This window comes from Sciurus carolinensis, chromosome 7 (genome assembly GCF_902686445.1).
Source record: "Sciurus carolinensis chromosome 7, mSciCar1.2, whole genome shotgun sequence".
Classification (NCBI taxonomy): Eukaryota; Metazoa; Chordata; class Mammalia; order Rodentia; family Sciuridae; genus Sciurus; species Sciurus carolinensis.
In genome coordinates this window covers 31,535,637-31,558,348 of record NC_062219.1, presented here as the reverse complement: position 1 = coordinate 31,558,348, position 22,712 = coordinate 31,535,637, and the positions used below count along the sequence as shown (strand labels likewise).

Genomic DNA, 22,712 nt, shown 5'->3' with positions numbered 1-22,712 from the left:
TCATAAATTTACATAGGGTAATGTTGTTTGATTTATTCTGTTATTTTTTTCCTATCCCACACCCCTCCCCCCCTCTTTTCCCTCTATGCAGTCCTTCCTTCCTCCATTCTTGCCCCCCTCTCACCCCCCATTATGTCACCCTACCTATTGATATTATAGTTCTTAATAAGACTATTTATATAATTTGCAAAACCCCCCATCATAATACATATAGGACCTTTTTTTTTTTTTTTTTGCTTTTGGCTCCTATTAAAAGTTGTGTTTGATCTTTATATAATAATTGCAGAAAGTATTTTAGTGACATGGTAAAAATATTAAAAGGTAGTTCCTATCCATCATTTTGTCTATAGTGTTGGTCATAAATTTGGGACTATATTCACATGTTTGAACCAACTGATATTGACACTTTAGGCAATTGACTGAAATGAAATCATTACTTAGACATTTCTGGTCGGAATAGCAGATCTCTTTCCATCCAGAATATTAGGTGGAAACATTTTTGCATATACACTGTTGCCACAATGAGCCACAAGCATCGTGGAGAGTGTGACGAAACCTAGAGACATGTTCAGTTTTCCCCCATTTAGACTATTTAGGCCAAGTCAATTGCATTGATTACATACTATATTGCTAGTAAAAATACGTTGACAAAACAGGTCTTCCACTGCCTGAATAGTTTTTCATTTTATTCCTTGATAAGTACAATCCACAAGAACATATTTAAAAAGAAATAATCTGTAATTAATACTTCTCTTGTTTTGGACCCAACTCAAAAACTAATTGAATAAGTTCTTACAGTTCTATGAACCATTTTTTGACTGAATCCTAATTCACTCCTCTCGTTGTTCTAAAGGGAGACATAAGAGAACAAAGAGACAGGTTGTTGCAAGCATCATTTCTAAGTGGGTTTTGTATTTTTACTTTCTAATAATCTTACCCAGTGTTTAGCTCCATTAGTTTCAGTATGCAAATGGGGGGGAAATAGTTTGAAAGATCCACAGTTCTCCATCTTTCTGGTATTTTATTCTTTGAGTACCCCTGCTCTTTTAGACGCCTGCCCCCTTGAATGCTAGCTTCATCCTGGTGATACTGTGCCTACATTCTCCTCTTTAGCCCAAGACACCCACTCGGCAAGTCTGCCAGCCACCATAGCTGGCTAGAGCTGAGCACATTTTCTTTTTAAGTCTCCCAACTTCAAATTTCACTGCCTTCAAGACAGAATTCAAATCATGTTTCTCTTACTGAATTCTGCAAAATGAAATATTTTTTATCATTTTACAAAGAAAGTTTCTTTGGGGTCTATATGGAAATTTCATTTCTAATTTATACATAATGCTTGTTTTTATGGGGTATCATGTGATATTTTGATATGTCTATCATTATATAATGTTGAAACCAGAACATATAAAGCTTTCTCCTCAAACATTTATCATTTCTTTGCAATGAAAACCTTCAGAATCCTTTTTTTCCAGTTTTTCTGGAAGATATAGCGTATTATTACCTACTCTCCGGTGTTTACTAGTGTGCAATAGCCACCAGAAATTTTTTCTCCTATTGACCAACCCCCCGACCCTTCACTCTTCTCTCCAGCCTCTGGTAACCACTATTCCATTCTCAATTTATATGAGATCAACTCTTCTGGATTCTACACATAAATGGGGTCACATGACATTTGCTTTTCTTTGCCTGACTGATTTCACTTAATATTCTCCAATTCCATCTGTGTTGTCACAAATGACAGAATTTCATCCTTTCTTTTAATGACTGAATTAGTATGAAAGTTTTTTAAATGAAATTTGTTCTTCATCTCTAGGTTCTAGTTTTGCACCATCATCTACTATTTATGCAAATAATTCAGTTTCCAATTCAACGAATTTCAGTGGTTCACAACAGGTATAGTAGCTTTTTATTTTGGTTCTTTTTGTATCTATTCAAGTTTCTATATAAGTGTACATCCTCCGTAAATAATATTTCTTTATTTAAAATTGATACACCCTCTCAGGACAGTAAAAACTTACTTATCCAGAATTCTTGGGATATGTGTTATTCTGGCCATTTTAGATTTCTTGGTTATTAAATATGTACCCTGTAGATGCAGTCTTTTCTCATTTAAAAAAATACATTGAATACTTTTATCTTAAACTATCCTAAACAATTTTATTTCTCTTAATAAAATGTTATCATTATGAATATTAACTAGTAAATCAAACTATGATCAATCACAGGGTTATGCTATAGACTAAAACCTTTCCAGTCCTAAAAAGTAACATTAGTTATTAAATAAAATGCCTCCAGAACTAATGTTGGATTTTTAAAATTATTTAATTCTATGATTTCTTTCAATAAATGTTTGGTTCCTGTTTTCCTATACTAGCCCGTAAATTTTGCTTTGGTCACTGAGCCTACCTGAGCAGTCCTCTGCCTCCTCCTAATCAGGCTTTCCTAATGTTTTTGTAAGTTTTAAAAATCTAGCTGTTGGAATGACATGCAGAGCAAGAGTGCATGTTCCTGAGGTAGCGACTTGGCACAGAGATGAACTTGTGATCTGTGCTTACACTTCAGAATCTATTGTCCTTATTTCATGATTCTCAGCCCTGCCCAGAATAGTTGAGACTGAAGAGTAGCTTGTTTCTGGTCAGACAAGGCACTATTTTACTTCAGCATAGTGGCCAAAATTTCATGTATTTTAAGATATAAGTTACTGCACAAGCATTTGGTTTTTGCATTTACTGAAGGAATTCTATTAATTGCCTTTTTTGTGGTTTTATTAACACAACAAAAGGCCAGAAAGAAGTTGGCATTCATTAGAAAGTATGGTATCTTAAATCACTAACCATCAGGTACTGCATATTTTTTTAAAAAGCTGAGAATTTCTGATCATTTATTTATAGATACAGCAGACATTTATTAAGCTCCTGCTGTACATTGTATTTTTGACTAAACACTAAAGGCTCAAACTAGTTAGTCTTCAACAAATCCTACCATTATGCACAACTATAATGCACCAATAAAAGTATGGAAAAAATAGTTAAGTCTTTGTTTCATGCTTTCTGAAGGACACAGTCTTCCTGAAAAAACAGACATGAAATAATTTGGATAGAGGGTGGAGTATAATAAATATAATAATAGAAATAAACACTAGACAGAATGGTAGTGCAATTGAAATATCACTCTACTTGGTAGGATTTAAAAATTTGCATAAAGAAGAATATTTATTTGAAAAGTTTTAATCATAAAACAGATCCAATTCTATCTGACCATTTAAGTCGAGTGAATCTTGTGTAAATTATAGTTTGTGTTTTGGATCATGGACTGAGTACCACTTATTCTTTCATCAGATACTGAGTGTCTGTCACGTATTAGGAACAGGTGTGAACACTAGGGGTCAGTGGTGCGGTGGCCGCACTGTATCAAACCTTATCCTTACCTCATGGAATTTGCAGCCTGCAGACAGTAAACCGATGGACACACAAATAAATAATTAAAAAGCATGAAGAGAGAACAAGATCCCACTGAAAATATTAGCAGGAAAATACTTTTGAGTAAGGCTTGGTAGAAGCCTTCTCTGTGAGAAACACACTTGGGCCAAGGCTTCTGAGGGCCAGATGATGAGTGAGTGCACCAGTGTTTCAGGCAAAGAAAGCAGAAAGGATGAGACCCCTAGGGGTGGAAGACTCCATGTGTCATTGAATTCCAGGACTGGAGTTTAGTCAGGGCTAAAGGGAAGGTGGAGACACCAGTTTTTGAAGAGGTAGACACAGGCCTGCTCACATAAGGCCACAAGGGTTTCCATAAGGCCTTTAGATCCTATTCCAAGTCCAGTAGGAAGCTATTAAATGATCCTAAAAAGGAGAACATCATTATGTAATTTATGTTTTGTGTACTCTGACTTCTGAGTCTTTGGAGAAAGTAAAAAATGGAAACAGGAGATAAAGTAGAAAGTGAATAAATGGGCTAAAGTGGAGGTGAAGGTCATGGTGTCCAGAGTGGGAATGAAGGGAGACAGATCACAGAGACACACCCGAGCACTCGACACCCTATTCCCCAGAGGCTGATGGGAGACTTCCCAGGATGTACCCAGCTCACCCTCAGGGTGTCAGTAGCTTGTTAGCACACAGTACCTCACACCCATGCTGGGTTGCAGCTCTGAAGCTTGCTGGCTGTGTGACCTGGGCACAAATCACTTCAGCATTCTGTGCTGTAGCATTTTTTTATAAATATATAAAATGGGAATGATAATAATAACATCACATAGGAGAGTGTGAAAATTAGGTGAGCAAAGCTATTTAAGCCCTTAGTACAGTGCCTGGACACAAAGCCAGCCCCATGTAAGCCTCTGTTCTCTCTCTTTTACTGTGGAAAAGCCATGTGGCTTGGAACTTGTTCAAATATTGATGAGTTTTTTCTTTGGCTCACAGGTAGCTGTGGGGAACATAATATTCTAAAATTTAACAGCCTAGTGGAATTTTGGTCTTTTGCCATTTTACTTAATCCTTTCTGATAACACGTGTATTTACTTATACAGAGAATTTCTTTTTGGGGGAACCACATCTCTGTTCCCTCCAGAACTTGTCTCAACAGGGGATTTTAATCCTGACTAAGGGTCTGTCATCACTAATAGCATCTGGGGCTAAAACATGGTAGACATATTAAACTCGATCATAACACCCTCACTCACCATCTTAATATGTAAAAGAATTTTGAGGAATCATTCTTATCATTTTAAGGTTCTTAAAATTTTTTTTTGTTAAAAAACAGGTTGGGGAGTTGACCCAATGCTTTCATTTTTGTCTGTAAACAAAGGAGAAAAACCACTAGTTTGAAAAACCTCACCTCACTGAACACTTTTGAGTTAAGGCCTCAGATAGCACATGGTATGTGAGAGGCTGGGTAAGAAAAATCCCTCATTCATTTGTTTATTTATACCTTCTGCCAAAAAGACAGAATCATCAAGGGCAGTTGGAAAGGTAACAGAAATCAAGCAAATGCACTGGGCTGTCTGTGTGGAAGCAGGGTGGGGGCAGCCACGCTCCCCCTGCTAATGGCCTTAGTACTGATTTCATGAGTATGACTCTGTTCCAGCTCCCCCCATCCTCTTCCAGGGCACAGATCCTAATAATGTAAATCCTCGGATAAGTAATTATGGGGACAAAATGAAGCACATGCAAACTTTAGGTAGATTAAAATTTGTGTACTGGAGCTGGTTTGCAAAAATAATAGGGAGCTCATTACCATGTGCATATATGGGTACAAACTGCCAACAAAGTCATCTCCACCCAGGAGGATCAGCACAATGCTGTACATGTACACTCAGAAATAAATGGAACCCATACTGATCTTTCATTTGCCATAGCGATTGGGGTTGTTTGGGTTTTTTGCTTGTCATTATTGTTGTTGTTTGGAGCATAATGGATGGTAATTTCTCTTTAAGCACACACATGTCCATTATTGTTTCAGGATTATCCATCCTACACAGCCTTTGGCCAAAACCAGTATGCTCAGTATTACTCAGCATCAACCTATGGAGCATACATGACTTCAAATAACACAGCTGACGGCACATCTTCATCAACCTCCACCTATCAGTTACAGGAATCTCTCCCAGGACTGACTAGCCAACCAGGTACAGATCTTCACCCAGGTGAAATACTCTTAAATGTTTTGTGGAATCTAATAACATGAAAAAAACGGACTTTTCAAAAACATGCCTGAAAATTCCAGTTAATTGTGATGATGTTTAATCTACATTAGCCTCACTGCATAAATCCAAACTCCTCTGGCAATGCAGAAAATCCTCCTTTTAGATGTGAAACAGGTAGCAGATTGGAATCTCAAAAAGACTATGTATGTATGAATATGGACATGGGTTGAATGGACCTTTTGCCAGACTCATTCTTTAATTGTGAAAAACTTGACAGCAGAATTGTAATATTTTCTTCTTGAGTATAACTGTTAATATTTCCTTTTTGCCAGAGAAATTTCATAGGTCCTTCACCCCTGAGTCATCAGTAACTCCTGCCAGTCCACATTTGTAGGATCAGTGGCAGGTAGTTTAACATCTTTGCCCAATAGGTGCTTATTTGAAATCCATCTCATTATCTGAAGTCTTGCCACATTCTTATTAGAATCATATTTGCCATATATGCTTGACATTCCAAAGTATTTAAAATTAAAGGCCAGTTTAATAGATATCCAACATAATCTCAAATCAAAATGCCAATAGAATTTTTGAACAAATTATAAAAGTGATTTTAAAATTATAAGGAAAGGTAAAAGAACAGAATAGTGAAAACAATTTTGAAAAATAAGAATGAAGTTTGAAAACTTGAACTAACCAATTTCAAGACTTACAGGTATAGTAATCAAGAAAGTATTGAATTAGCAAAAGCATAGATACGTAGATAAATGAAACAGAATGGAGATTCCAGAAATAAATTCATATGCATGCTGGAAAAATGGCTTTTGACAAGAGTGCAAAGACAATTGGATAGAGAATTAATATTTTTTTAGCAAAAGGTACTGGGAAAACTGAACATCTATATGCAAAAAATAAAAATCTTAACTCACAACTCCTATGCAAAAATTAAAATTGAATTATAAGCCCTCATGTAAAAATTAAAACTAAAAAATGTCTAGAAGAAATCTTTGTGACCTTGGACAACATAAAGATTTTGTAGATATGACACTAAAAGCACAACTCATAAAAGAAAAGGTAATTAGAGTTCCTCAAACTGAGAAGTTCTTTTTGAAACTCTCTGCTACAGGAATAAAAAGACAAGTCACAGCTTGGGAGAAAATATTTCCAAAACACATGCCTGATAAAGGACCTGTATCCAGAATACATAAAGAACTCTAAAAAAAATCAATAAGAAAGTGAAGAACTTTTGTAAATATTATTCATGTGTTTAAGTATATTTTTCTGCTTTTAGTTATTTGCAAGGTCAAAATTCACCCGTTTCTTTCTATCCAGATTTGGAAAGAAAGAATATGGGGAAACATGGTCACAAGTCTGCAAATTCTAACTGGACAAGTAGGGCCAAGATGATTCAATTCCATTAAACAATTATTTATTGAGTTCCTATTAGGTCCCAGCATTGAGCTAGAAACTGGCACTTAAACAATGAATGTACTTTCTGCATGCCTTTAATGTTCCTTTAACAGGCAAGACAAAAAGCAGACAAATAATTAAAATAGTGATGTGTTAAGAAAGGGAAAATACTGGATAATATTGAATATATGAACAGGTAAACTAATTTGAATATAAAGAAGTAACAATGAAAGATATATGTATGTATATTATATATATAGTGTGTATGTATATACATACTATATGTAGTATACATATGTATGTGTATATATATATACATACACACACTAATATATGTATATACTTATGAATTAGTTGTATATACATACATTTGTGTGTGTGTGTGTGTGTGTGTGTGTGTGTGGTACCGGGGATTGAACTCAGTCAGGGCCTCACACATGCTAGGTAAGCACTTTACCACTGAGCTACATGCCCAGCCCTAAACCAATGTTTTAAATAACTACCAAGATATGCTTGTATTATAAATTGTTGGGAGGGCAACATCTGTTATTTTTTATTTCCTGTTCAAAATACGGTAGTCCTCCCTTAGCCATGGTTTTCTTGTTGCAGTTTCAGTAAACCATGATCAACTGCATTTCAAAAATATTAAATGGAAAATTCCAAAAATAAACATTTTATAAGTTTTAGTAATGGTGATTATAGTCTATTGTTAAAATTGTTCTCATTGGTGCTATCTTACTACAACTAATTTACAAATTAAACGTTATAATAGGTGTGTATGTATAGGAAAAAACAGTATCTCTTGGGTTTGGTACTCTCTATGGTTTCTGTCATCCTTGGAACATCTTGGAACCTATACCTTGCAGCTGAGGGGAGACCACTGTATCATCTCTATGAACCCAGTGAAAAATCGTCTAGAAAGCTTAGTTTGTCTTTGTTGCCCTGTATTTCAGTTTCTTTCTCCTTTAGATTCCTTTTAGATTTTCCCTCCTTTGAGCACACAGCCTTTTTCAATTCTTGGTTCTTGTCCCTCCAAGACTTCCTGTTGAGGTTTTCCATCCAGCTTCAGCCTCTCTCAGCGTTTGTCTCCCAGGCAGGATCAGGCCTAGGGCCAGGTCAGTGAAGCACCTAGAGTGCAGAATTTAGGGAGGCATGGCTTCTCAGACCTTAGTTCTTATGTCCTAGGTGTCTCTCTAGTTAGTTCCAACCCTAATTACATATCCCCAAACTGCCCTGTTCCTCTTTGAGTCAATATTTGAATTTCATCAAGGATCTTGCCTTAGAGACAGTGATTTCAGAATCCTGGCTTAATGAGTGGTGGAGAGGTTATAGATAAGGAGGTTTGTCGTACTCTCATCCCACTGGAATGATTTTTCTCCGTGGTGAATGCGCAGACAGAACAAGCGAGGGGACTCTGCTGAAACAGAACCACAGAAGTGTTTGTCATCAGGGTGTCAGAGACACAGTGACAGACAGGACCAGAAGGGTGTTTTGAAGTTACTAGACTACAGCTACCATGATGGAAACTGTTTGCTCAGAGACAGAAGGTGCTGCATGGAACTTGGGTCCAGGGTTGATTTTCTTCTAATTTCCATATAATCACAGCAGGGTTTCTGTGCGGAAAAGACAAGAATGGTGACTTTCCATTCACTAAAGAACTCTCCATATTCAGAATAGTAATTTTACTCATGGGACAGGTGCCAGATGCAGGCAGGGAGATATTCTGAGTGGGGACTTCCGAATGTGGCACAGCCACATGTGCCTTCTCGTATTTACTATCAGTTGCTGCCATGTCTTCAGGCATTCCAGTGGTTGCTAATGTCAATGTATATGGATTAGCATAATTTTCAGATTTCATCAGACTTTTCGTTGAATTTAAAGAAGAAATAGTTCTACTTATAACTACATTGTTCTCTCGACCGAAATCGTAACAACACACACGTCTGGATTTCTGAGGAATTCTGTGACCTCTGACTTTTACTCATGCCTATTCCAATCTGGCATGCTTCCAAAAAGCAAGCAAGTTTACAACTATGAATTTCTTTTTATTAATGATGAAATCTGATGGATTTAGTTCAAGGGCAGGAAAAGAATTTCCCATTAACTGATTCTGCATTTTGGTCTTACAGCAGAGACCTAACAATTAAGTCCACAATTTTTCACAGAACATTCACTGTTTTCCATCTTTAAAACAGAAACATGCCTTATGTTCAATAAGAGACAGCTGGTTGCACTGATATAGAGATAAACCTAATGAAATAAAGTTGGATCTAAATATCCAAAGCTTACAAAAGGGGCAGTTATTCATTATTGTACTGATTAAGGGATAATTATTCAATCATGTAGAAAAGCCCTGAGCAGTTGGTAATGACTGATGTTATTTGGAAATTGCAAATAGCGTTCAGTTATTTATTTTACCCTATTAGGTAGTTTGACAATGGATTTAAAGAAACACTACCGTACTGATTAAAAACAGACATTTTAGTTCATTATCATTATGCAGACCTTTCTTTGGCTTTAACACAAAGTTTATCTAGGGTAAAATGTATTTTTGATTTGCATGCAGAATGTTTGAGAACGAATCAGCACATGAAGATGAGAGATTTTTACAGTTTTTTCTTTTAAATATTTTAATCATCCCTTAAAATTAAATGTGGTTAGGATTTTGTAGCAGTCTTATCCTTTACCCTGAGACTACAGTAAACATTACAGTACATTAGCTAACTGAACAAGTACTCCAGAAAAGTCAAGGAGAGAATAAATCACTGAAGCCAGCTTCTCAGGCAGAGGATGGATCACAGTGAACTTTGCCAAATTATATTTTCCCCTCTTGCAGCATCCCATGCCCTTGCATGGTGACCTGAGTAAAAATAGACACTAGAGTTAACAGCTTTCTCTTAAAAATAATTGTACCAGCAAATGTTTAATGATTGGTTAAACTCAAGTTCCTGGTTTTCCTCTTTATCAGGAGATAAAAGAAGTGCAGAGGTCAATACAGTCACATGCGGGTGGTCTCTGAACAAGCAGATACCCACCTGCCCTCCACAGGAGGGGCTTTTTCACTTCTGTGAAGTCCTTTCAGTCAGTTTCTTGGTCCTTTCTCTCTCGCACAGCAATAATGACTTGTTTATTTAATTGAATGACAAAATTTTAATATATTTATCACATAAAACATATTGCTCTGAAATATGCATACATAGGCACTAATGTATTACCTCACATATGTCATTTTTGTGATGATAGCTCTTAAAAATCATTATCTTAGCAATTTTCAAAAAACATAATACATTATTGTTAACATGGTCATCATGTTGTATGATAGATTTCTTGAACTTGTCCTTCCAAGTTAACTGAAATTTTGTATTCTTCAGCTGACATCTTCCTGATCCCTGACCTCAGCCCCATGGTACCTGGTATCCAACATTCTAGTCTGAGACCAGACTTTTACATGAGATCATGGAATATTTATCTTTCTGTACCAGGCTTATTTTGCTTAACATAATAACAAACGACAGGATTTCTTTCTTTTTTGAGGTTGAATAACTCCATTGTGTATATGTACCACATTTTCTTTTTCCTTCACCTTTTGAAGGGCCCTTGAGCTGACTGCATATCTTGGCTATTATGGACAGTGCAGCAGTGACCTAGGAGTGCAGGAATCTCCTTCACACAGTGGTCTCACTTCCTTTGGATATTCACCCAGGGATGGGATTGCTAAATCATTTGGTGATTCTACTCTTAACTTTTTGAGGACCTTCCATACTCTTTTCTATAATGGGGGGCCTCATCTACATTCCCACCAACAGTGTGCAACGGTTTTCTCTACATCCTCTACAACACTTATTATCTTTTGTCTTTTTGACAATAGCCATCCTAACAGGTGTGAGGTGATATCTCATTGTAGCTTGTTTGAATTTCTCTGTTGATTGTTGAGCATTTTTTCATCTTCCTGTTGCCCATCTGTATGTCTTCTTTTAAGATATGTCTACTGAGATCCGTTGCCCATGTTTTTGTCAGGTTATTTGTTTTCTTAACTATTGAGTTGTTTGAGTTCCTTAATATTCCTTAAATGTTTTGAATATTAACCCTTTATCATATGTATGCTTTCCAATATTTTCTCCCATTCTGATCAGTTGTTAGATTATTTTCTCGAAATGCAGAAGCCAGTGTAGATTTGACCTTTGTGTAACCTGGAGAATCTTTTGCTATTTGGGGCAGGCCTCATGATTAAAGCAGGAGTTCTGGAACCACATCAATATGATCAAATACAAGCTAATTAATATTGGTAAGTTAATTAAGTTTCACAGGTCTCCAGTTTCCCCATCACTAAAAGACAACAATGAAGGACTTAACTCACTTTGTTGGAGTGAGGTTTAAATCATGTGCACACATATACACACACTACAATAAAAAGCTCTGACAGATCAATAAGAAAAGCACAGAAAACCCAATTTTTTAATGGGCGAGAGCTTTAACAATTATCAAACAGAAGACATAAAATGAACAAGAAACATAGCAAAAATTGTTCTCCATGATTACACATGAAGAAAATGCTAATTAAAATGACAATGCAATACCCATACATTCACAATGGCTAAAATAAAGACTAATGATATCAAGTATTGTCATATGAAGCAACTGAAAATCTTATTGTTAGTAGAAGAGTAAATTAATGCCCTCACTTTGGAAAAGGTCTACTAAAGAAGCACATATGCCTACCTGTAACCCAGTAATCCCACTATGATGTATGGATACCCAAGAGGAATGAGTGCTTATATCACAAAAGCATGCACAAGGATGCAAATGGAAACTTTGTTCATAGGAACCTAACACTGTGACTAACCCAAATGTCCATCACAGGAAGGATAACATTTAGTATATGTACTTGACAAAGTTCTAGTCACATGGGGGAAAGAACAAAGATTTGTTCCAGGTCAAAATATGGATAAGCTCACAGACATGAGCAATGAAAAAAATTTTTTTTAAGAAGAGTGCATAATACTTTCTAAGTGTTTAATAAATTTAGAACTATTCTTCACAGTTTACTTAAAAAGTTGTGCTTTATTTCCATCAAAACACTTCTATCCACATTTTGTTCATATTCTTAGAACACTTTTAAGACCCTTTAGTAACTTGCAAAGCATCATCAGGAGTAAATTCTTCTGCCTATGATAACTCCGGTGCTTCCCTTGACCCCATCTTTTCCCTTCACCATGGTGGCAGTTGCTGAATCCAGATTCTAATAGCCCTGTTATTCCTCCTAAATTCCTTCTTGATTGACCCAGTTTACAATTGACTTTCCATAACTGATCACAATAATTGAGACTTTGCAAGTTTTTGTGCTTTCAGCTCTTGCACTGTGGCAAGAACAAAGCTGCTTTATGGTACATAACACCTGGAAATTAATTTTTGATGTGTATCAAGACAGGTTTTATGGACCATCATCCAAAAATACTTAAAAACTAGGTTAAGAAGTGAGTATCAGTTTGCATCATCACTTTAGTTGAAGTGCAACGTTCAATTTGCAGAATATAGTAACCTTAGGAAAATTCAGTTTTGAAAAAATAATTGAAAATATTTTATGTGATTTTATTTCAAAGTTGGTGTGTTTCAAATAACTGAAGTCTCATTTAACACATGCAAAAGTGAGCTAAAACATGATTTGCTACAAAATAGGACTATATTCAACCCTACAACTAAAAAACTTTAAGAGAGAAACATGCAATAATATTGTAAGAGCAAATGATATTTACAAACATATTTTTGTGTAAACGTCTTTTTGATCCTGCCTGACATGTGCAATATTTCCCAAGAAAATGTTATAATTAAAAGATATAACATTATTGGCTATGTAAAAATTGCTGTTTCTCAGAAAAAAATAATATGTAAGGGCCTGGGGACTGGTATATACGTGGCCCAGTGATAGCACATTTGCCTAGGATAGGTTTAGTCCCCAGCACTGAGTAAAAGGAAAGAAAGAAAAAAATAATAATGCGTGCCTAGTTTGTTCAGACTTATTTATTTAGATTAATTTCTGCTTGGCTGCCCTGAGAATTCTTTTACTTTAATTTAATGATAAAGCATGATAGCCATAACATCTTTATGTTTAAAAATGTGTAATTTAAACTTAATATAGTTTGCAATCTGATTCTCCTAGAAAGGTTTATTTTATACATATGATTTAAATCAAATTAAATATAAATCTGATTTTCCCTCAGTAGTCCAAAAAGGTAGCTTACTCTTACCCACACTTTAATGTACAATGAAACAGATTCAGAGAGACTGAGTGAAATTCTTGAAGTCATACATTAAGTTGGCTATTTTCTCATAGTGGCCTCAGTTTATCTTAAGAATCCCTAACAATTTTTCACTACTCATGATGTACCCTCAACCTGCTAAGATATATTGTCACTACCTTTAGATAGGTAAGAGTTTTAGATATTCATGGGACATACAGATACCAGCTAGATAAGAAATCTGCACCTTAGGATATGGCTAGACAGAGGTATAGACTTGATCCCAGATTCATCCCATACAGGTACATGAACACATAAGAGGGTAAAGTCACCCCCAGATTATGTGGTATGAGAAGGATAGTAAGCAGAAGATGGATCTCTTCAATACTAGCTTATAAAGAATGGTGGAACAGGAGTCCTTATTTCCTAGGACAGTAGTCCACCAGAAGGACTGATGAGATAGATTCTAGAACTAGGAGAATGCAGGGTATCAGCTGCCGAATAGGTTCTGAGGAGGTGATGTTTCAGAGGGTCAAACACAGCACAGAGTTCTAGGAAGGTAAGGTCCGAGCTTGTCCACTGCACCTGTCAATCAAGTGGTTATTGAGGACTCCTAGCAAAAGTATTTTCATTAGGGTTTAGGTGAACTGAAGCTAGCTTTTGATAAATCAGATATGAGGAGTGGAAACATTTGTTTTATCTGATACTATAGCCACTGGCCACCTGTGGCTGTTGAGCACTTAGAACCACAGTTCAAGATATACTATATGTATAAAATATGCACAAGATTTAGTATGAAAAAGAGAATGTAAAACATGTCATCAGTCATTTTTATATTGAATACACGCTAAAATGATACTTTGCATATATCGAGTTAATAATGTGAACCAATTTTACTATCTCTTTACTTTTTTAATGTGGCTGCTAGATAATAATATTGTTTTAGTCAGATTCTTCACTGCTGTGACCAAAAGATATGACAAGAATAATCAGAAGAGGAAAAGTTTATTTTCCGCTTGTAGTTTCAGAGGTCTTAGACCATAGACAACCAACTCCATTATTTGTGGCCCCAGATGAGGCAGAATATCATACAGAAGTGTGTATGGCACAGGAAAGTAACTCAGGGCTTGACACCAGGAAGCAAAGAGAGAGCTCCACGCTCAACAAGGACAAAATATAGATTCCCCAAAGGCAGCCACCAGGGACCCTCCTCCTGCAGCCATACCCTTCCCGCCTACAGTCACCATCTAGTTAATCTTTATCATGACACCCAATCCCTTTGGGTTTAAACTCTCATAACACAATCATTTCACCTGTAAACTTTCTTACATTGTCTTACTCATGAGCTTTTGGGAGACACCTCATATTTAAACTATAATGAATATAAAATGTGTGCAATCGTATTTGTGGCTTACATTTACTTCTATTGGACAGCGCTGCTATGCACTATTCTTTTAAGAAGTTTCATTTAAAAGAGAAGATATCAGAGAGCATCTAGATAGAAATGCAAGATCAAGAGAAAGGACTTATGAAACTTGTCAGTGGACCACAGAGAAGGTTGAAAGGAAAGATGAAAGAGGGTTTGAATAACCAGGTGTGATTCCCTATCCCTAAGAGGTGGGGCTGGGGAGTCAGGTTTGGATAGGAATCACCTAGAAGGCAACTCATCCTCTATGACCAAAAAGGAGGAGAGGATAGATCTAAATGTAGATAAATATGTAGGAGAGGGCACAGAGAGAAAGTGGAAGGCATGGTGCATAAAAAATATTTGGGTTTAATGGATCGTATGGATTAAAACTAGGAGGAATTTGTGTGACCTGTAAAAAAATATTTGACTCTATCAGAATTTTTGTGTTTAGGATTATAAATCTTTTTTTTTTTTTTTTTTGGTCACAAGGTTTGTATTATACAGGAATTTGTTAAGATAATTAATAATGGAGGCCATACCTGATCTAAATAAGAAGTGCTCTTCTTGACACAGGCTGTTTTTTTGCAGGAGAGTTTGATACTGTGCAGAGCCCCTCCACACCTATCAAAGATCTTGATGACAGAACATGCAGGAGTTCTGGGTCAAAGTCCAGAGGCAGAGGCCGGAAGAACAACCCCTCCCCGCCTCCCGACAGTGACCTGGAGGTAAGGTTGCTCATTCTTCAAGAGCACAATATGTTGCTGTATGTTGCTGAATGTGCATTCTCTACCTTACACTTCCATTAAGTTTCATAATTAAAGTAAAAAAGACATCGTGAACTGAGTAGATCTGCTTCGTCACAGGCAGTTTACAGCTCTGAATTCTAAAATTTCATATTGAATAAATATTATAATAACAACATTAAGAGGAATAACAACTCAAAAGTGATTTGAGCACTTCACAAATTCTAAGGCCTGAGATAATTGCATCTTTCTATCCAAATTGGCCAAAGCAAACAGAAGTTTTAAAAATAAAGCCATTTTGTGGGACAGTTTCCTGAGAACGTTACATTTGGTAGGACTAAAGTAAGGAAAGATTTCCATATAAATTAATATATTTCAAAAGATAAAAATAACCTGTTTGGAAAAGAAAGGTTGTCCAAAAATAGGAAAATGTCAGTCATTTGATATATGAGTTTAAATTGTTATATTTGAGCAAATTTTAACTTATGTCATTTTTTTCACTTGAGACCTCTTTTGAGATTTATCTATCCTAAGCAGGTTGATTTTTATTATGAGACATCAGGAGAAACTACTATTAATCATAATATGTTACTTCTTATGCAAACTAGTGCTTCAATTGAGAAAAAAAAATTAATTTCCAGATTTACTATAAATCAATAATAGACATTGTACCTCCTCATAAAAGATGATTCTTTTACCTGAACAATAGCAGCAAATTTAAATGCCTTCAAGAACCTGGAAGGTAGTATTAGTGATGAGGCTAGAGAGCCCAGCAGACTAAGGAAGAGGGGAACACTGGTCCATGCCAGGAGACCTGCCATCTCTGCTGTGTGGGACTCTCAGCCAGCCTGGTCCCAATCTCAAGTTTCTCTGTTACAGTCAGAACTTTGAAGCTTGATGAAATCTCCTATTTTTGAATGTTGATAAATAATTTGAAACCTTTCCAAACTCTTCAAGGTCAAACGAAGTGTTCACTGACCTAATCTGACCCAAGAGTCTACACTTTGCAATTTCTGTTTAGAGGTTACTCATAAATTCTTTTAAATATTTTTTAAACCCAGTTCTTTATGTAAATTGCAAAATTCCACGAATCCACGAGGTATAAAACTTTGTAATCTATGGAGATTATATGTTTAACATACTTCTATTATAAAGTCTGAATGTGTCTTTTTTTGGTATTAACTACCAGTAAAAGTTAGGATGAATTTATGCAGATTAGAACATCTGACATTAAGCTTACTATCTATTACCCCATGTATCACTCATGTTCTTCTGAATTTATAGGAGCTAGAGTTTGCAAATTGAAAATAATGGAATAAAAAATGTTCCATAAAACATTATCAAGACTCTACCTGACAATGAAGGGAGATGCTTTCTACTTGTGTAGAGGTTTCTGTTTCCTTTAAACTTTGTGATTTTTTTGATATTTGTTTTTTCCTCAGCGTGTGTTTGTCTGGGATTTGGATGAAACCATCATTGTTTTCCATTCACTGCTCACAGGATCCTATGCACAGAAATATGGCAAGGTAAGGAATCAAGACATGACCCCAAGAACTCATGTTGGAACTTATGTTATCCAAAAATCAAGGGTCACTTAAAAATACTGTTAAGTGTTTTTTTTTTTTATTTGTTTGTTTGCAGTCTGTCAAACCTTCTCCTAATTATCTATTTCCAGAGACTTATTGTTCTTCAACATGAACTGATGCATTTTATGAATAAGAAATTGGACTCCCTCTTTGTTCTTCGTGACTTTTAGCTTTTTACAACAAAACCAAGTTTCTTACTCTTATATAATTATTTTAGAAAAAATTGTGAATCGAAATAGACTTTTAAACACTGTAAAACCATGCCTTATTCCCTATTAAGAGAACTTGAAGAAATTGAACAAATTTTTTGTACGGGCTATTACTATGCTATTTTGAAACAAGCAGTCCTCTTCTGTCTGACCCATCTTTTGAATGATAGAATGTTTGGGGGCCTTGGGTAAGCACCTGAACAGTAAGGAAGATAACACCCCTGGGGCTACTCATGGTCAACGACAGAGGCTCTCTTTGCTTCCCTGTCTTTCTCCCCAGCTGTGTTCATAGTCAGCTTCTAATAACATGGAGTTATGCACCTGTGTGAGTGCTCTTCCCAGAACTGATGCAACAGCAAGAGGCCTATCAGCCGGAAACAAATTTTCAGGCCATTACTGTTTAAGACCTTGACAATTTAGGATTCATGATCTAACCAGAGTCAATTCAGAACATGCTGGTCTGCTTTTGACTACTGTACTTAAAGTTAGATACAACTTGGTTCCTTTATGTATCACACCTAAACAAGCGTCTTACTCTGTCTTTTTTGCATCACACTAGTTGATAATGCCTCAGGTCAGCTCAACATGCAGTTTTTAGCAATTATGTTAAGAGTTGTCTTCTAGACAAGTAGTGATCCATTACATTCAAACATGTCTTTTCCTAAATTGCACCTTGGACAAATCTGTATTATCATGTTTCTTGGTGTAGGTGATGGATGTTTCTAAATGAATATGAAAAGTAACCTTTTCTAAAAGGATTCTTAGCCCCTTGTCACAATTTTCTCTAAAGCAGTCATCTCTGAAGTGGGATAAATGCATGTGCTCCAGATACACAAAACTGTCTACTTGGATTAGGAAAAAAAAAATACTAGAATTAATAGCCACATACCTATTTCTACCTCATATTTATTTTTATTACCTGATTCATAATGGAAATACCTCATAGATAAATTTTCATAACTTGCACTACTATAACAAATCACCCATAGTCTGGGTGGTTTAAACAAACAATTATTTCTCACAGTCCTGGAGGCTGGGAAGGACAAGAGCAAGGTGTCAGCAGATTTGGTTCTGGTGAGGGCCTGCCTCCTGGTTTAACAATGGTTGTCTTCTTGCTGTCACCTCATAGGGTGGATGAACTAAATTTGAAAATTCAGTTCTAATGTTTACAGTTTTCTGACTCTGGTAAATTGCTTAATCCCTGAGTCTCAATATCTATAAAATGGGGAAAACACCATCAATGGAAAATAAGAATTAAAGCACTAGCTAGCATATTTAAGGGGTTTAGCAGAATGTTTGTTGTGAATTAGCACTCAAGAACAATTGTAGCTGCTGTTAGTTACTTTCAGAAACATCATCATCCCATTTAATTCTCATTGATACTTTGCTGTCATTTTTTTGTGATAAATGTTTTTTGGATGAGGAAACTGGGATAATGAGGGCTTAAGTAACTTGACCAAGGTCACAGAAAAACAAATGCTGGTGCACATACTGGAAACCAGGTCAGTCTCATGACAAGTCAGTATTCTTGGGACTTGCCACTGGTAGGGATCTGGTCTAATTCACCATTTTGAACAATGTTTTTACTCAAAGCAACTTAAGAAAATTAAAATAAAACAGATTTTTAAGCTATTTTTTCTAATCAAAATTAAAAATACCTTTATGAATGTCATGGAAAACAATTTAGATTGCCTAATTTATTGAATTATTATTTACATTTTTCTAAAAGTCATTAGTGACATCTTCCTTAATGCAAAGGAAATGGATATTGCCTTTTAGTGTATTAACTTGGCCTATTGAGATGTAGCTTAGGGCAAGATGTTAAATCAGGCCATCTTGTGAAACTTGGACCGCATGTAGCTCAGGGCTTATTGCAAAGGGAACAGAGAGGGCATTGAGTGGCTTTGGCAAGTAAAAATGGTGAACTAGAAACTAAAGCTCCGGACAGATTGTATCCCTCCAACAAACGTTTATTAACACAAAACATGCTTTCTGCACCCATGGAGATTATAAATAAAATTATTTCAGGTAGTGACAACTGCTGTGGAGACAGTAAATCTGGATCATATAGAGAATGACCAGCGTATATGACTAGAGGGGTGACTTTGGTCCTGAGACCTGAATTACAAGAAGTCAGGCAGACTAGGGGGAGAGGGAGAGTGGGGAAGAGCCTCCCAGTGGGGACACAGAGGACCTGAGACAGTGTTCCATGAATTCAAAGTCCAGTGAGGCTAGAAGGTATAAACAGAGCGGAGATCCATGCAAACAAGAAAAAGGGTGGGCAAGGACAGGGACAGGTAGGTCCTTTATGGTGAGGCATTTGGGAGTTTCACTAGTTGCAGTGAAAAACTGTTGGAGGATTTGAGGCGGTGTTGGGACTTGATGGCTTATGATCCTCTGCCAGGTGAGAATAGCATTTAAAGGAACGAGGATGAACACACATTGACCACAGAGGAGCCACAGTGTGTGAGAAACAGTGGTTGCTTAGACTGGAAGGGTACTTCTTGTCCTTCAGTGTGAGTCACAGTAACCTGCAGGGCTTGTTAAACGTAGTGAGCTGAGTCCTGCCCCTAGAGTTCTAATTCAGCGGAGTGGGTTCTGAGATACTGCATTTGGAACAGATTCTCAGACACCTGGTGATCCTGGACCACTTTTTGAGAACTACTGGAATATTTTCCAAACTTTTCCTCTTGAGGAAATCAGTTCTGGGACATGTTAATTAGTAGCCTTGAGGAAAGTCCATGGTCAAATTAATTTGAGAGATGCTTAAATTTTATGGCTGTTCACTAGAAATTATCATCTTAAAAGTTCCGAGAATTTTAAAGAATCATCTCTAAGCAGATTCAGTCCATCGGTTCCCTAATGTCTTCAGTAAAGACTTTGAGAATTGACTGAAATTAGGTCACTCTGGTGATTAGTTGACAATTCAGGACTCTTCACTGCTCATGGTGAAAGTGACCAAGGCTATCATTTCTGGAATATTTATAATATTTAAGACTGTCTATGCTTGAAATTTTATTATGCATCCTCAGTCCTTTTCATTTCTTAGCTCCATCTTTTTTCTACAATGTGATTTTTAGGGTGTAATTTTTTTATATGACAGTGATATTTCACATTTTTTAGTCAGAAAATTCTTTCTTTTTTAATTAATTTTCCTCCACATTTTTCTTGGCGTATCATAGTTGTACATAATGATGGGATTTGTTGTTGCAGGGTTGCATGTTAGTACGTGCACATGATACAACAATGTAATTTGGCCAATATCCCCCCCCCCAGCACTTCCCTCTTTCTCACCACCTCCCATCACCTAGCCCCCCTTCTCCATTCTACTGATCTTCCTTTGTTTTTCATGAAATCACTCCCACCTTTCTGGTTTTTTATTTATTTATTTATTTGTTTTTTATGGTACCAGGGATTAAACCCGAGGTGCTTGAGGCCTTGCTAAGTTGCTGAGGCTGACTTTGAACTCACCATCCTCCTGCCTCAGCCTCCTGAACCACTAGGATTACAGGCATGTACCGCCATGCCCAGGCCCTTTCCTTTTTCCTCTCTAGCTTCCACCTATGAGAGAAAACACAGGATCCTTGACCATCTGAGTTCACTATTGTGCTTAACACAATAGCCTCAAGTTCCATTAATTTTTCTGTCCATGACATAATTTTATTTTTTTATGGCTGAAAAAAACTCCTTTGTGCATATATACCACATCTTCTTTATTCATCTGTTGATGGACCCCTTGGCTGGTTCCATAGTCTGGCTGCTGTTGAATTGTGCTGCTGTAAACATGGATCCATGTATCTCTATAGTACGATGACTTAATTCTTTAGGATAAATACCAAGGAGTGGTATAGCTGGGTCATATGGAGTTTCCATGCCTAGCCTTTTAAGGAACCTCCACACTGATTTCCATAGTGGTTGCACTAATACACAGTCCTAACGGCAGTGTAAAGAATCCTTTTTCTCTGCCTCCTCTCCAGTATTTATTATTGTTTGCATTCCTTTTTTTTTTTTTGGCGATGTTGGGGATTAAACCCAGGGCCTTGTTGCTTGCAAGGCAAGCACTCTATCAACCGAGCTATATCCCCAGCCCTTGTTTGCATTCTTGATGATTGCCATTCTGACTGGTGTAAGGTGAAATCTCAGTGTAGTTTTGATTTGCATCTCCCTAAGTGCTAATGATGTTGAACATTTTTGTCACATATTTGTTAGCCTTTTGTATTTCTTCTTTTAAGAAGTGTCTGTTTAATTCATTTGCCTATTTATTAATTGGCTTATTTGGGGGAGGGATTTGGTGTTAGGTTTTTTGAATTCTGTATATATTCTGAGTATTAACCCTAGCCAGACAATACTGTATGCACATAATGTATCACGCAGAGAATTTTTATACAAAACACACTTAAGGGCAGAGCAGCTCCAAGTGAAAAGAACAGGTGGAGGACTGGAGAGATCTCATTTCCCCCACACAGCCAATTCCCTCCACCATCACTCTCAGTCACTCCAAAGGGTTTCCAGAGTCTGGGCTGTCTGTAAGACAGCCACACAACTAGCTGAAGCTGCACTGAGCTCGATGTCAGAAACACTTCCTGTTCCTGGATGTGGCCAAGTGACGCCACTTGACCTCTGAACCCCTTTCATCAGAACATGTTTGTAGTCCATTCCCTTCCTGGAGTTACTCTGTAGATTAAATGAGATAATGTAAATACATAAAAGTGGTACTTGGCAATGAAAACCAGCATCTACCTCCCTGGTCAGAGAAACTTAAGTAAGAATACACACTCTTTCTCCAAATGAGAAATGACTCAAGGCAGACGTTTTCAGACACACTGGAGGTCACTTTTCACTCTCACTGTGCACAACGGGGTAATGCAGTGGCCTAAAATGTGGTGAGAGAGGACATGAGGATGTACACACCAACCGTGTAAAACCCTGGCCTGAAATGACCCACCTGCCCACCTATCTGGCTTCTCTCTTTCTCTCCCAACTCTTCATTAGTGGGTAATAATAAGTACCATTTTTGACCTCTTGCAGCACACAGGGCACTTCACCAAGTCTCCTGCTAAATGCATTATCCCCCTGGCTTTCACCACCACCCTATGTCATTGATACTTTGTTACACAATTTGTAAGTGGCACAGCCAGCTGGTACTCCCCTCTCTTTGACATGGTCTTAATCTCTATACCCTTTTGGTCTCATGTGTTTTTTTTTTTTTTTTCTATAAAAATAAAACTTAGGGAACACAATCATTTAGGAATGCCATTGTGCTCATAAATTACCTTGTGTAACTGACTTTTGTGTATTCATTTAAAAAATACTTTTGGAAATAACATGACTTGTCCAAGGATCTCCCTAATACATTATCAGTTTTAAACTCAGTTGGTTGTCAACACTCCCTCTTCCGAGCAGAACTATTCCTGGATATTTACCATGATGGCAAATGAAGGACATAAGCATTTGAGCTCTGCTGCCTGGGAGGCTGATGATG

At 36.8% G+C, this 22,712-nt stretch overlaps 1 protein-coding gene across 1 annotated transcript in view; it reads left to right on the top strand.

Moving 5' to 3' along the window:
* The window catches only part of Eya4 (EYA transcriptional coactivator and phosphatase 4), a 266,157-nt gene that overhangs the window by 217,466 nt on the left and 25,979 nt on the right, over window positions 1-22,712 (top strand). Inside the window, 4 exon segments of the mRNA XM_047558124.1 lie at window positions 1,814-1,893; window positions 5,458-5,623; window positions 15,281-15,417; window positions 16,878-16,961. Coding sequence (XP_047414080.1) covers window positions 1,814-1,893; window positions 5,458-5,623; window positions 15,281-15,417; window positions 16,878-16,961 — 467 coding nt within the window.